At 43.4% G+C, this 14803-nt stretch overlaps 1 protein-coding gene across 1 annotated transcript; it reads right to left on the reverse strand.

The window, feature by feature from the left end:
- Positions 1-567: 567 nt before the first annotated feature.
- On the reverse strand, positions 568-13455 carry tamalin (trafficking regulator and scaffold protein tamalin). The gene is made up of 8 exons (XM_069660968.1): positions 13136-13455; positions 10749-10801; positions 9392-9446; positions 6597-6699; positions 5429-5522; positions 3430-3496; positions 1758-1824; positions 568-1377 (listed from the first exon to the last, which is right to left on the reverse strand). Exons 1-8 carry the CDS (start codon positions 13334-13336, stop codon positions 899-901), a joined length of 1119 nt encoding a protein of 372 aa, XP_069517069.1. The 5' UTR covers positions 13337-13455; the 3' UTR covers positions 568-898.
- Positions 13456-14803: the final 1348 nt, after the last annotated feature.

Below are 14803 nucleotides of genomic sequence, written 5' to 3' on the forward strand. Positions count from 1 at the left end.
ACCCCCGCCCAAACACACACACACACACACACACACACACACACACACACACACACACACACACACAGGGAGTGAGATCTTGGACGACTGAAGCCACCATGGGAATATGGGAGCGTGGAAGAGGAGGAATCGGCATTCGTCCGCTGGAGCTGAAAGAAAGCGGTTGTGTTTGGAATTTTGGGTCATGCCTTTCTCCGCACATTCCTCACTCCTCTCCCAACAATAAACTGTGTCATAGCCGATACAACAGCCTCCTTTCTGGATACCTTGCACCACAAAGAGCCTCAAACCAAACCCAACCGCAGTCTAACCTCCAGAACTCGTGTGATAGCAGAGACAGAGTAGTGGAGCCGTGAAAACTTAGCTATATTTAACAGCATCACATGGAGCAGGACTCATCCAAACTGAGGAAATTACAAACAGATTGTGAGTACAACTCGAGGTCTGAGCGCTAATTTAACCCTGGCAGCTACAGCTCCCACAAACTGTTGTGGCTCGGGGAACAACACGGCTTTTCTTGCAAGTTCTGCACAAAAATAACGAGCAATATAATCTTAAAATGACACATATTTTATTTTAAGGAGCCGTGATAGCAGAAGGGATAAAAAAACAGGATCAATCCAAATGATTTATTAAACTTGTCTCTTACAAAAGTTTGTAACGGGTCAAAGTAAACGTCGGTGCATGCAGTAAAAACATCCTTCATTCTGTACACAAATTAGAGACGTGTTAAAATAAATAAATAATTTAAAGGAAATGGAAACAACACTTATGTACAGCTTTGAGGCTCCATTATGCTTTGGTCTCTTCACTCTTTGGGGCTGCTTGCACTTTTTTCTTTGGCAGTCTAGTCTGACAGTCACTGGTGATTTAAAGTCTTTACAGCTCAGCCTGCTGCTCACAGTTTGCTCTCCTCCTCCTCCAGCGGTTTGTTCAAGCCCGGGATGAACTTTAGGAGGCGTCTGCGGAAGCTTTTCTGTTTGGGCTTCCTCTGCAGCGAGTTGAACCCTCCCTGCTTCTCCCCAGAGGTAGTCGACGACGACGTCGAAGACCCCCTCATGTAGCTGCGTGTGCTGGCGCTGCGGGTCAGATGCGTCTTGGCCGACGTGAAGAGCTCGCTGGCCGGTCGGAGGCGTTGCTGCTTCTGCTGCGGTGGCTGCTCTTTTTTCTCCGAGTCCACGCAGCCGTCCGTCTGGTACAGGCAGGTCTGGTAGAGCGGGTCGTCCTCGGTGGCCGTGCTGAGGAAGCTGGCGCTGCTGCTGGTGCTGCCGGTGCAGTGGAGGGCTCGCTCGGTGGCGGGGCTGGGAGTGCCGAGGCTGCCGTAGACGCCTGCTGACTCCAGGGACTCGTAGACGGCAGCATCACTCATTACTATGCCTACGGGACAGAGAGGTAGAGTCAGGATACTGAACTACCACAAATTTGAGTGTTATGTAATGCTGAACACACAGGCATGAAGGAAACTATTCAAACTGGGCTGAACTCTCTAAAAACATGTTTATTCTATTAGTACAATGCTGGTTTTATTCTCTATTAAAACAGATTAGATCCCTCTTTGTAGGAGGAAAACAAGCTTGAGAAAAACAACTGAAAATGGACGATTACAAGATTATAAAACCAATCACTCTTATATTTTCCAATACACTTAATGTTTGTTTCTAATTTTATGCCCAATAATGTAAAAGCTGTTTCGATTCTGAGCGGATTTTCCACATGAAATAAAGTGATATGAATATATGAGACAAATGAGGACCTACCATGAACAAGCCTCTGCTCCTGCACCATCAGCGACCGATACTCGTCCCACTTCTCATGGAGGGTTTGCTGCAGAGGAAGAGAGATATATGTTACATGATTGTCACGAGAAAACAACGACACAGTCTGTAAAACAAAGGAACTTTAAAGTTATAATCTCGAAGAAGACTGTTTGCTTCATCTGAGCGTCGAGTTTGTTTCTTTTTCTTTGGATTTTCACTTATTGTTGAAGTTGTATCTGTAGTCATCCATCTTTTCTTTGTTTGTTCATCCAAAGTAGATTACTGTTTACTCGCAACACTTGCAGAGAGCGGAGAAGCAGCCGCTTACCTCCGCCTACCCTCTCTGGCAGACCAACCACTGCTGGCTGATGGAAAACGCGTCACTAACTGGGCGCCGCTTGTGATTTATTCTGTGAAAGTCACACCAGACACCCATGGTGTGTCCGAAACCGCATACTATCATACTAATCATCCTAACCGTGACGTAAAATTGAGTACGTCATGCGTTCCCATCTCATAGTATGCAATTTTGTGTATGTGAGAAATGCCCGGATGTATACTAGATTGGCCCAGTTGTTTGAGTATGAGACGGGAGCTCACTGGTTGTACTCAACCGCCCCAAAATGCATTGCGGCTATTCAGCTTCTACTATGGCGGAGATGGACCGGAGATCAGACCAGACATACGTAAACGATTAAGTCACGTGATACGGAGAAGACGGCTCTGAGTATGATGCCAACGGCATCCTAATAGGCAGGTTAGTAGGCAGTATGCAGTACATACTGTTTGACTATGTAGTAGGCAGTACGTTAGTATGCGGTTTCGGACACAGCCTCAATCACCATTGTGTTGCCTCATTCAGCGATAAGATAGAGACTTAACAGACATTTATTTAAATGAAAATCTTCGAGATGATGACTTTCACTCTGAGTCACTTTTTTACAATTAAAAAACTGTAAAAATGTAGGAATTATTAATCCAACAGTTCAAGTTTGTCCGGTGATCTGGTGACTTTAATGTGTAACTTTTTAAAGGAACAAAAGCTGCAGGGGCATCCGTCAAATAAATAAATAACTTTTGTGCCGGGGAAATTATTCTACAAAATGATGACGGCATGTGTGAAACAGAAAAACTGCATCTACTCATAACAGGAGCTACAAGCTAAAGCTAATGGAAAGAGAAAGAGTAGAGGCCATTCCAGGAAACCACTAACCAACATGCAATTAAACATAAATATGACTGTATGAGTTTGGGGAGTTCTTTTCAGTCGGTGTTTTTAGATTGTTATCACGTTTAGTGTGAAATCTACATCTACCATTACAGCACGTCGAATGTGTTCGGCATCAACACGTTAATCTCTAAAAACGTGGGATTAGTCTCTCAGGAAGCGGCTGTGTCGCGGCTCTCGGAGGCGGGTGGATTAGAGCGGGACAGCTGCTGTAATCTGGGGGGGAAAGCGCGCTCGCTCTCGAGCCACTTTACAGGCAGGAATGTGTGCAGCCATCAGCGAGCCTGCTGGAGGAACTGCTGATGCAACAGGTGGTGCTGCCGGGGGAGACAGGTGTGAAGGGAGTGGGGGGGCGGCGTCTATATGTGGCATGTTTCGTAATGTGTGTGGTTGGTGGGCACACAAGTGGCTGCAACAGTAAAAAAAAAAAAGATGTAATCTCACCTTCAGAAACTGCAGTCGGGCTTCCAGCTCCGCTTTCCGGATTGAGTCACTGTAAACCGTCTCCAGTCTGTAAGTGTGAAACCAGAAGGCAGCAGGATTAATAAGTGTAACAGGAAGCACTTGTTAAAACTACAAGAGCAGAAAACAGCGATTTAAAGAACACGTCCGACCATATGAAAGGCTCCTTTCATGAGGCGGCGACGGGAATGGGTCTGGTGTCAAGCGTTTACAAGAGAGGGGGGGAGGACAAGGAACGTATACAGTTTCCACTGGAGACGCTTCAGTGTGGCAAATCCTTTGAATCACGTGAGCGCGAGAGCGACTTACAGAGCTCGTTTTCACTTTAACAGTTTATGAGAACTTGTAAGAATAATTTGATGATGTCAGTCTATAAAATCTGTGCCTGAGCTGGCACTGTGATGTGGTTTACCTCATGTCTAACAGGGCCGCGCTAACAGTCCTTTTAATCTTTGAAAAGGAGGAGGAGAAGGCGGAGGCGGAGGCGGAGGCGGAGGAGGAGGCGGAGGCGGAGGAGGAAGAGGAGAGTGTGGTTTAGATTAAACATCTCCGCTCAACTGCCAGATATTTCCTTTTCTAAAAAAACCCCAAATGTAAAAAATTAATTTCAATATAACATTTTTTCAAACTTTTAAAGATGCCTGTATTCTTTATCCAAACTATTTTTTTGGATGGTCAAATGGCTTCTGAAACTTAACAGAATCATATCTGACCTCACAGCAACATCACGCTTTGATTAGTCAGCTGTGCACAGGTGAGAAACAAGGCACGGGGCGACTTCTCAGTCGGCATTTAATCGAGGCCCAAAGGAACACTATAAACTATAAACACTTTTGCCTTCCAACATGGCCCAACAACACATTTTCCAACCAGTATATAAAAGCATAACCTTGCAACAATTGAGTTGCAACAATTATCTATTACTTTTTTTAAAATGATTATTTTTTTGGCTCTTGCCTTTATTAGATAGGACAGCTGAAGAGAGACAGGAAATATGGTCGAGTGGAGAGTGATATGCATCAAATGATCGGCAGATCGGAAGTCGAACCTGTTATCAGTGAGATGAAGACTGTGACCTCTGTACATGAGGCGCCTGCTCTACCAACTGAGCCAAACCAGCGCTCCGATTATCGATTACTTAAATAAAAGACTGTTTAATCCTTTTAGTAGTTTTTCCTGCAAAACTTTTTATAGTCAAAATGATAATTGATTAATCCTGAAAATAACCAGCAGGTAAGAATGTTATTAAAATAACTGTTAGTTGCAGCAATATGCAGAACGCCTGTTGTTATTCAGGTTTAATTGTTGTTCAAATTTAAGTAAAGTAAGTTCAACATTGTCTTAACTGAGTATTGAAACAGGAAACACCAGGGTTGTCATTTATCTTGTTTATACTGATGGCACATTTCTTTTGTATCTTGCTTTTATTTACCTGTTTTTTTATTAATAGTTTATCTGTTTTTTTACCTTGTTTTTACTGATGGCATATTTTTATCTTGTCTTTACTAAGGGTTACCTCTTTTAGTCTTGAGCACTGTTGTCACTTTATGTATCATGTTTTACACGTCTGTGCTGTCTATTGTGTGTGTGTGAAAGGAGCAGACTCACTCACTTTAAAGCAAACCTACAAACAGGTACAAATAAAGTAACCTAACCCTAACCGAACACTGACAGTTCAGATGAGGTCACATACTATATATTGGATTTAACTAAACATAAGCTAAATAAGTTAATATTGTTAATATATGTTCCTCTTGCAGTTTATACATTTTGCCTGGGAATAAATATAACAAGCCTAAGTTATGATAGCCTTGTTAGCAGTTTCACTCAACATTCACTGACTTAGAAATTGTAAAGGTTTGACACCAGACCCTCAGCTTATCGCTGTGGCTCTATAGACAATGGAGCAATTATTTTATACATGACAAATGCTTTTATTCCTAAAGAACCTCTGCTTCTGTTGCTTCCCGTGCGTCTGTACCTGAGTGTGTTTCCGCACGCCCGGATGAGCTGAACGATCTCCTTGTGCAGAAATCCCTCCACGGTGGCCTCGTTCACACTTGCGATGGTGTCCCCTGCACACACACACACACACACACACAGACAGTCAACATGTGTGTTAACCAGCAGCCATAAGGTCAGGATGCTCTTCAATCCTCTGTGGCTTCAATTACGACAATCTGCAGCCAACTTCTGATTCTAAATTAAACCTCCACACATGTGCAGAACAAATGTGGAAAAACCCATGTGTGCGTGTGCAGTCGTGGCGAACAGCTCGTCACTGTCACCTCCTAAGAAGGGATTTATCCTGTTAATGTCTGTTTATTTATCGGTGAGTCACACCTTTCTTCTTCAGAATCATTAGATGTGATGTGACCTCTCAGGCGTGACAGCTGCCTATTGTGAAGCTCCGGCACAAAGCCTCTTTTTTCCCCTTTCAAAAAGCACCGCCTGAAATCTGCTTCGAGCGATGAAGTCACGGGGAACAATAGAGCGAGCAATGTGAGGAATGTAGGAAGTGAAACTGAAGTGACATACGCAGGTTGGACGGAGGAAGGAGCAGCAGAAGCGGTTTGAGAACAGGCGAAGACGAAACGCTGAGAGAGGCCAGATTGGGACTGAGCGGTCACGAGGTTTGAAAACCAGAGAGCATTTATAGAAGCCAAGTGCTTAACCACTGCACAGAGATAACTTTAGCGGCCTCGCTAATATTTTCTTCGCTTCAATGATTAGAAAACCGTTCACCTGCTGCCTTTTTAACTGCTTCTATCTGTGAGGATTTAATGAACAAAACAAAGATAACACTCCCTTTAAAAGTGGTGTTTTAAGAGTTGTGTTTGCTGGACTGTCTGACACATTGGCGAGAGGAACTGGCAAATACGCCTTGGCTAAAATAGCCACTCGCTAACTTTGTTTGTTGACTGGAAAATGAGTGGGCACACACTCATATTTGTACTTCCCTAAACAGCACGAGAGCTTTTGTTGACGTACGGCACACAAATGTCAGCTGGCAAACACTGACCGAGGACGAGCTGAGCCAAACCGTCCAGACACGCTCACTTCCCCTCGTGTCTATTATGTTTGTTTTTCCAAGTTATTTCAGGCTTCATAACAACTCAAATAAAACCACAAACGTTTGAAAAACTCACCAACTTTAAGTCCCGCTTCCTGCGCCGGGCTGTCGTCATGCACCTTACACACGAACGTGCACATCTCCACTGAGTTCTGGTCCTGATGGTGCAGGCCGTAAGTCTGACAGGAGACAGAACAATCACACGACACATCAGACACTGAAATACTCTTACAAACACTTCCTTTATCTTTATCTTAAGGAATTGTGTTACATAACTTTCCCTGATGTCAGCAGCTTTAACATGAAGCAGTGATACGCTGATAAACCACTGAATGAAGGAAGAACGAGGTTTGTTCCTCAAGTGTTATCGAACAGAATCTGCTTACAGACTTCTTCTTACATCGGCCTTTAAAGGACAGGTTCAGCTTTTCTATGTAGTGGAACTTTTAACAGCACTGACAAGCCCACACGTGCGTTAAAAGGGTTGTTGGTCACAGTAATCCCTCTAAACTGACTGCAGAGAGAGATTGGGGATAAACGCCCAACAAACCTTCCCTTAAGTTGCATAAATGTCTCCTCTGGCTCCTGTCTTTTTGGTCCAATATTCCTTCTTGGTGTTAGTATCCCTGTGCTGCATCGCAGTAAGAAAACTCCACACCGAAAGAACTCTGGAGGATTCCCTCTTCAAAAGTGAAATCAGACCGCAGTACTCTCATATTGCCTTTAACTGAAAATGAGGATGTAGGAGTCAAATAGACACACGTCTTTTAGAGAGTACCTGTCTCTTTACAGTGAGCATATTCTCTGTTCCTCATACTGTGAGCCTTTGAAGTCAGTGGTTAATATTTTGCACATTACTGCACAGCCTTTTCACTTCAAAACAGATATTTTGTGACTGTCTTTTATTGTATTGAGGATATTATTTAGTGGGGCTGCCCCCTGAAAGTCGACGAGTCGAATCTCTGTCTGTCGTTTATTTAAAATGTTTCCTCCGTGACATGCGCTGTTGGTTCACTAAAGAGAGATCTGCGTGTTTCTCGTGCTCTGGACCTGGCTCAATAAGGTATTTCCGCACACAGCCACTATAAAGTACAAACTACATCTCCACATGCTGTGAATGACACGAGCAGGAGCTGTGACCTGCCATCAGTTCATCACAGTTTATAATAACGCAGCGCGGGGAGGACACAGACGTTTAATCACACAGATCTGTCTGTCTGTCTGTCTGTCTGTCTGTCTGTCTGTCTGTCAGTCACTGTTAACAGAGCCTCCAGTCTGCTGTGTGGTTCATATATTTCACACAGAGCTGTAGAGGATCATCGGGCCCCCTCCCTCCCTCCCTCCGTGCTCGTGCTCTCCCCCTCTCAGCGCTGCGAGTCTGCATCACAGTTTTTTATTATACGATGTTGTTTAAAGTCTAATGAAGGTGAATGAGGCTCCGTGTATATCCACAGGGAGTCCTGTACCTGCGTCCTGAGGGTAATGGGGTGAGGTGGTGATTGAGTGGGAGTGTGAGGGTTAGGGTTAGACCTGGACCTGCTGTTGAGTTCTGCGAGACTGGGTGTGGGGAGACCAAATATCTTGGCAGCCGTGTTTGTTATGCGTATGAGCTTGGCCCGGTTAGTGACAGATAGACAGCAGTGTGGAACAGCACAGTAGTACGGGCTGAATGATGGACTCTGGTACAGTAGTAGGAGGAGATGGGGCTGACAGTCTTTGAAACAGCTAGACAGCAACTAGGAACAGCTTTCTGAAAGCAGAACATCTTTGTAAGCCGACACCTGCTCATTGTGTCTCTGATGTTTTGTTGTCTTGGAAACAGTTTTCGTGACTTCCACGTGTATTTGCATGCTCTTCCTTGTTTCGGTCTCTCTGCAGAAGGTCACTGAAGGCCACAGATAAACTTCCCCCCCCGTCACATAAATCAGTCAGACGTCTGAACGCCGCTGCTGAGGGAGCCTGAAACTCCGGGCCTGTCCCTCAACAAACAGGTCCAGAGACTGTCTCGTAAAAGGAAGTTATCAAACTTTCCATCTGTTACAGTCAAGTGTTTCTATAAAAAAAGAGACTCCAACTTGGATGAGAGTCTCTTATGGAAATTTGAAGTGATTCAGATCTGCCTGTGTTTGCTGCTTCCTTCTCGGCAGCCGGAAAGATAAACACAGGAGCATGCAAATACAGCCGAAACGCAAATATCACATTTACATGCAGGAGCTGGATTAAAATAACAGGCGCCGAGGGAGGAACAGAAGTTAAACTCCTCTGTCTCTCTTGCTTAATCCTCTAACTGACCCTCATGATCTCACTTCCTTCAGGGCACAGGCGGACAGGAAGGGTGGGAACCTCCATCGAAACGCAAATAGAACAATATGTTGTGCTCAGTACTTCCACTTCCAGACACTCAAAGATCAACATTTAATCATTTTCAGAAAACCATTTAAAAAAATGGAGTCCGCTGCACGACAGAGCCTGCATTGTGCGGCAGCGCTCCGGGGCGAATCAGAGAGATCACACAGATGTTGAGGTCAAATGTGCGAAGCGTCTGCGAGCGCAGAGTGAAGCAGGTATTACACGGAGGGCGTGTGAGCAAACCGCACGGCTAAAAATAATAACAGCGAGAGAGAAATCGCCACTTTCCTCGAGTCATGGGACTAACATCAGCGAGTTATTTGACTGATGAGCGACCTTTCACCCCCGCTGGCAAATGCCGGGATTAAGAGATTTACAGGATAAGATGTACACGCTTCAGTCGCTCGAGCATCATCATCCTCTGACAGAGGCGCGGCCGATCTGGGAAATCCTGTTAAATGGCACTCGAGAGGTTAAGAACCCTCCTCTCTTCTGTCAACACGTCGCTGTTAATCCGCTTACCTGGATCTCGAATCCAAACGACTCCTCCTCCTTCTTCTCCAGGACCACCACCTTCCTGAAAAACACAGAGATGCTTTTTGTCACTTTTTCAACCAACTCTCTGTATTGGCTGCAGACTTCCCCTCGTTTCATATCCTTTGACTTCCTCAAAGTTTTACTAAACAAACATGAACTGTGAGATGAAGTAGTCCCAGACTCTGTTGAGCATCTATTTTGATCCTCAATTAATAGTTTAGGCCTTTGTTCAAGCAAAAAAAGCCGACCGTTTGATGGTTAATTGTTGTTAAATGTAAGAAAATACTTTTATTTGATTAAAAAGTAGTCGTTAAAGTTGTGAGTATCTAACTCGTGATTAAGGAGCAGAACAAAGAGACAAAAGTGATCAATGCGGAGCTGAAACGATTCAGTGAATTTGCAACCAAATTGGATAACTGTGGATTTTCTACTTTTTTCTGTTAACATAGTTGAATATTTTAATGTTTAACTGCTGGTCGGACAAAAGAAGACATCTGATTTACATTTCCCACAGTTTTCTGATGTTTTTGATCCCAGAAGAGAGACAATGATTGACATATTATCCGTTACTTATCGCCCTTATCTACACAGGGATGGTTTTTCTAGCGGTAGAGTCGGCTGGCAGCTCGATCCCTGACTGCTACAGTCTACATGTTGACGTGTCTTTGGGCGAGACGCTGAAACCCAAACAGCCAACGGTTTATAAATGCAGTTAGTTCCTGACTGGGGATTTGCATAGAAGCCTTCGCCATCAGCGTGTGAATGAGTGTGTGAAAGGGTGAATGTGATATGTAGAGTAAAAGCGCTTTGATCGGAAGACTAGAAAAGGTCGGCTTAAAGATGATCTGAATTCTGAAGTGTGCTCCACTGATTTAGACTTATCTGGATCAAGATCTTCCCGTGTGTACTGGTGACGTGTAAAATACCCTTCAAAGCAAACTAATGTAGGATTTTCAGCCCATCTATACCGGGAATTTGAATTTGTTTCTAACACAGTATTTTTGTACAAAGAAAGGACCAGGGCGAGGAAAAGGTCAACAACATATTTGCGTCCAACTCTGAGTTCCTCTCTTCCATGTGCAGCCTTATCTAAATTGCATAACGAGATATCTCTGCAGGCCGCACAGGACTTCTTCTGTGTCCGGCGGCGATCTGGACGTCACGCCTGAATGTGCAGTTCAAGAGTCTGTGGGTCTGAGGGACGTCATTGTACCACCATCTCCCATCATCAGAGGAACACATGAAAATTCATGACCAAACCTCAAGATGAGTGCGTAATGACGCCGTTTCGGAGGAAGACGGAAGAAGAGGGCGACTGAAATGAATGAGGGGGGGGTTTTACCTTTGTGGTTCGGGTGACTGCGTGAGGGGTTTCCACTTCTGCAGCCCAGCGCCCTGTGAGGAGAAAACGAAACAAGGAGCGTGTCAGACACCTGCGTGACGCTGAAGGAGGATTACTCATGAGGGATTCCCCAAAACAACATTTCCCTGACACACCCACTGTAAACATCAGTCCCTCGACCGGTAGAGCAACCCTGATCCAACGCACATGGTGGCGGTGTGTTTGTATGTTTTTAAGCCACTGGGGTATTATGTCAGCACAGAAACATCAGAGGTGAAACTAGTCTGGCTGCTCTTTGTTTACCTCCACATTAGCGCCTAAATTTAGCCTACACTCACAACAAAAAGAGCTGCTTCTTATCCTCTCCTCCTAAATGTTGACCTATCTGAAACCCCATTTGGAGCAGTTCGTACAGACTATTAAAAGAAACAAATAAGCCACGATGGTGAACACTTAGCCTTTCACAATAAAGGCATTGAGTGAAAACTCAAGTCGACATCAGGTCAGGACCCGGCCCTACCTGGCTGTGTAAATAAGGAAGGCATCTGTCCACTAAATCTCTCACTATCAACCCTCGTCTGTTCCGACTCAATCATGTTCAAATGCAGCTCCCATGAAAGGCCGCTCTGTGCTACAGTCTCCCTGGTAGTAAAATGTTGCTTTCTTTATGTCCCAACACTTACAGAATTGTCCCGCCGAAGTCTCAATGAGTGCATTTATTCCCAAATACCCACAGAGACGGACGGATGGGGGCGGCTGGAGCGGGATCCCTGTGCCTGTGTGCGCACAATGCACTGTTGTAGCCCTCCACTGCAGCTACTGGACACATGTAAATGTATGTAGGTTTGTGGATAACTGGGCCTTTGTTAACAGTAAAAACTACTCGTCAAATGGGGTGTCCACTTTTGCGAGAATCTCCAAAGGAAATAAAGTTACAAAAAATAATCAAATGAGCTTCAGGAGAGACATAAAAGCATGTAAACGTGCAAAATGACCCTGAAACTGTCCCAACTTTCAGCCGGTGTTACGCAACACGGCTAAAGCCGCCGTCATCCTGGATCATCAGGAGAAGAGGGGGCAGACAGTCTGGACCCCTGCTCCTCAATTATAGTTCAACTAATCCAGGCAAAGATGCCGTTATCAGGTTTAAACGTTTGATTTGATTATCTTAGATTAGGTTATCTTCAGTCAGTGCGCTTTTATTTTGAAATAAAGGCCACATTTAGAGAGCAGACTGGCAACAATTTGACAATTAATCAATTAGTTGACGACGATGAGATGAATTACCAACTCTAAGGGCCGTCAAGTACTTAATTTGAGCATTTTATTTTGAAAAAGGGGCAAAATATTCTTATTCCAGCTTCCTAAAAGTGAGTAATGTCAGGTTTCTTTACTCCTCTGTGATTGTTAATGTGATATATTTGAGTTGTGGACAAAACAAGACATTTGCTTTGGGGACACTGGTCAACATTTTACAGACAGAACAACTGACAGATTAATCCTGCAAACAATCAATTGTTTATAGTAGAGACGTAAAACTAAAGTGCAGAGTGAAATCAACAATCATACAGCAGACTATATTACTACAGTTTCAGTGTGTACTTATTATGTAAGTGCATAAGTGTAAGACTTAAAGAACTTGTTGCTTATCATCATTTAAGTCCACATATGACGTACTGAACAGGTCCCTGCTGTACCTGACACAGCAGTATAGCTCAGGGATTCAGTGTTTGGGTGGTCCACATTTGCCCCCTGCCTGGGCTACTGTTGGCCCTCAGTGAGATGCCCTCTGCAGATACACCATGAGCAACAAAACTACATATGAAAGCAGACTGATGCCACAGAACACCAGACTCCAACTTTCAGATAGGGTTATGCAAAGTTCAAGAGTTGTCTTGCCATAATTACACATTCAATCGTCCCTCTGGTGGGGAAAATAACCACAAAATTCAACAGAAAAGTGCTGATAATCCACTGTGAAAACAGAACTTATACTAGACATGATTTAATGCTAATAAAAAGGCAAAGTAGTAAATTATTCTGGTCTAGATTGGAAAATAACTTAATTACAGGCAAGTTTAAATGTCTTTTATGAACATTTAGGACCTCAAATTGTTGGTTGACTAACCATAGCATAAATAATATCCTTCTTTTGGCAGGTAAAACAACACCAACAACACAATCATTAAATTATTCAGCCTGCAGATTGGAAAAAACCTGATGTTAAGCAAGTTTAAGTGTCTTTTTAGAACATTTAGGAGTTAAAAGAATGCAGAGAGGATAACTTTAAGGGTGCTTTTAATAACTAATACTATCAGAACACATCTATATATTTAGGCTAAAGACACAGTAAAGATATTTTAAAAAGTGTTACATGTGCTTCTTACCTTCTTGAAGTTTCTGGGCAGAGTCCCTCCAGAGTAAGCCAGAGTCTTGTAGTTGTAAACCTCTGAGGAGTTTGTCGGTAAGTCCTTCGTCCTGCAGCTGTCTGACTTTGACGAGGGGAAATAAATGTCGTTGTCTTGGGATGCGGGTCCAGTCGTGTCTGGTCCGCTTGAGTTCACCTTCTTCAGCCTCCTGAACGTCATGTTGAGCTCACAGAAGACGCGTTGAGAGTAGAAACAGTGGGCTGTTTTCCTCCAGCAGAGAGAGAGAGAGAAACGAACCGAGAGTGAAAGATGCTGCCCGGGCTGTATGAGCCTCAGCGTGGTGGAGCCAACTAACTACAATGTCACTCCTGAGTATTTCTTCTGAATAGGCTGGGGGCGGGGACTTTGTTGTGAAGGACACAAATGAGTGCCAATAGCGGTGTTGACGTGCATCCTTTATGCTGCCTTCATGTACACCTCGGACGTTTTCGTTTCACGTGTTTTGTTTGGGCAAGAAAAAGTAGTAGTTTTATTTAAGGATATAGCAGGTGAACCAGGAGGAAAATAATGAACACAAGCTGTTCTGTCATTGAAGAACTAGTAGTTAATCTATTAATAGTTATTTAATCTGAGGATGTTCTGCTTTTCTTTGTTTTACATCATTGTTGCCTGATTATTTTAGGCCAAATGAGCTCAGTATTCCTGTTGTCGTGCATATTTACCAGTGGCATACTCCCAGTGGCAATATGTACAAGATGTTTGTGTGAGATCTGTAAAAGAATTAGGATTTAGTCATTCTCTCGAGTGATGACACTATTCAGGTAATAGCTCCAAAAATTTAGCACAAGCACTTGTTGTGTCACACTTGGATGTTCGAGCTTCACTCTACAGAATCGTGTTTATTTGACACACGAAGGCTGTTTTCAACCCCATATTGTAAAGTTCTATCTTATCTGTTAACTTATATAATTGTGATACAATGATTTAAACCTAGCTGTACATAAACTGTACGAGAATGGCCTTTTCAGCGAATGGGCATCTTTATCCCACCATTTAAAATGTGTGTTTATATATTCTGAATCAGTTTATTCAGTGAAAAAGATGCACTTTTAAGAATCTGGAGAACTCAGTGGAACAAGTTACATTATTACTAAAAAGCAGAACATATTTGTTTGGATCATTTAAGCTTTTCTATTTATATACTTCAGTAAGACTGAGCCCTCTAAAGGCACATGTGCGACATATTATTTTAAATTGGTCTCTTGTTTTATATGCAAACAGCTGTTTAAATAACTCTGACCAGCAACAGCTGTGCTGTTGGCAAAGTTTCCAAACATACAGTATGCAATCAAGGCCATAGTCATGGTTTTTCCAACAGTATCTGAAGGCAGCATTGGGGCTGGCAGATTAACCCCTGTCTAAAAGTTAGAGGTAATATCACTCGTAAAACGTATATATATATCCTGAGCAGGGATCCTCTCTTTGACAACAAACAGGTTACACTGTTCAATACAAACTTAAGTCTAAAAGAGGCGAAGTAAACAACTTTTTTGAGTCATCAGGCCAGGTCACGTTCCAGCCACAGACTAAAGTGGATGACGCCCCCTTGTGGTAGAAAAAAATGACCCACCACATACTTAATGAAGTAGTAGATGCACAGGCAAATGATAAAAAATACCCAAACAA

This window comes from Semicossyphus pulcher, unplaced genomic scaffold (genome assembly GCF_022749685.1).
Source record: "Semicossyphus pulcher isolate SPU_LCO1_2020_fin unplaced genomic scaffold, fSemPul1.0.p SCAF_13, whole genome shotgun sequence".
Lineage (NCBI taxonomy): Eukaryota > Metazoa > Chordata > Actinopteri > Labriformes > Labridae > Semicossyphus > Semicossyphus pulcher.

Bases quoted from the DNA above. Each gene is read 5' to 3' on its own strand.
- tamalin (XM_069660968.1), bottom strand. From the start codon at position 13,336: ATGACGTTCAGGAGGCTGAAGAAGGTGAACTCAAGCGGACCAGACACG. The intron at 10,802-13,135 runs GTAAGAAGCACA...TTCTCCTCACAG, and splicing joins TGCCCAGAAACTTCAAGAAG to GGCGCTGGGCTGCAGAAGTG. The intron at 1,378-1,757 runs GTAGGTCCTCAT...TCTGTCCCGTAG, and splicing joins GGAGCAGAGGCTTGTTCATG to GCATAGTAATGAGTGATGCT.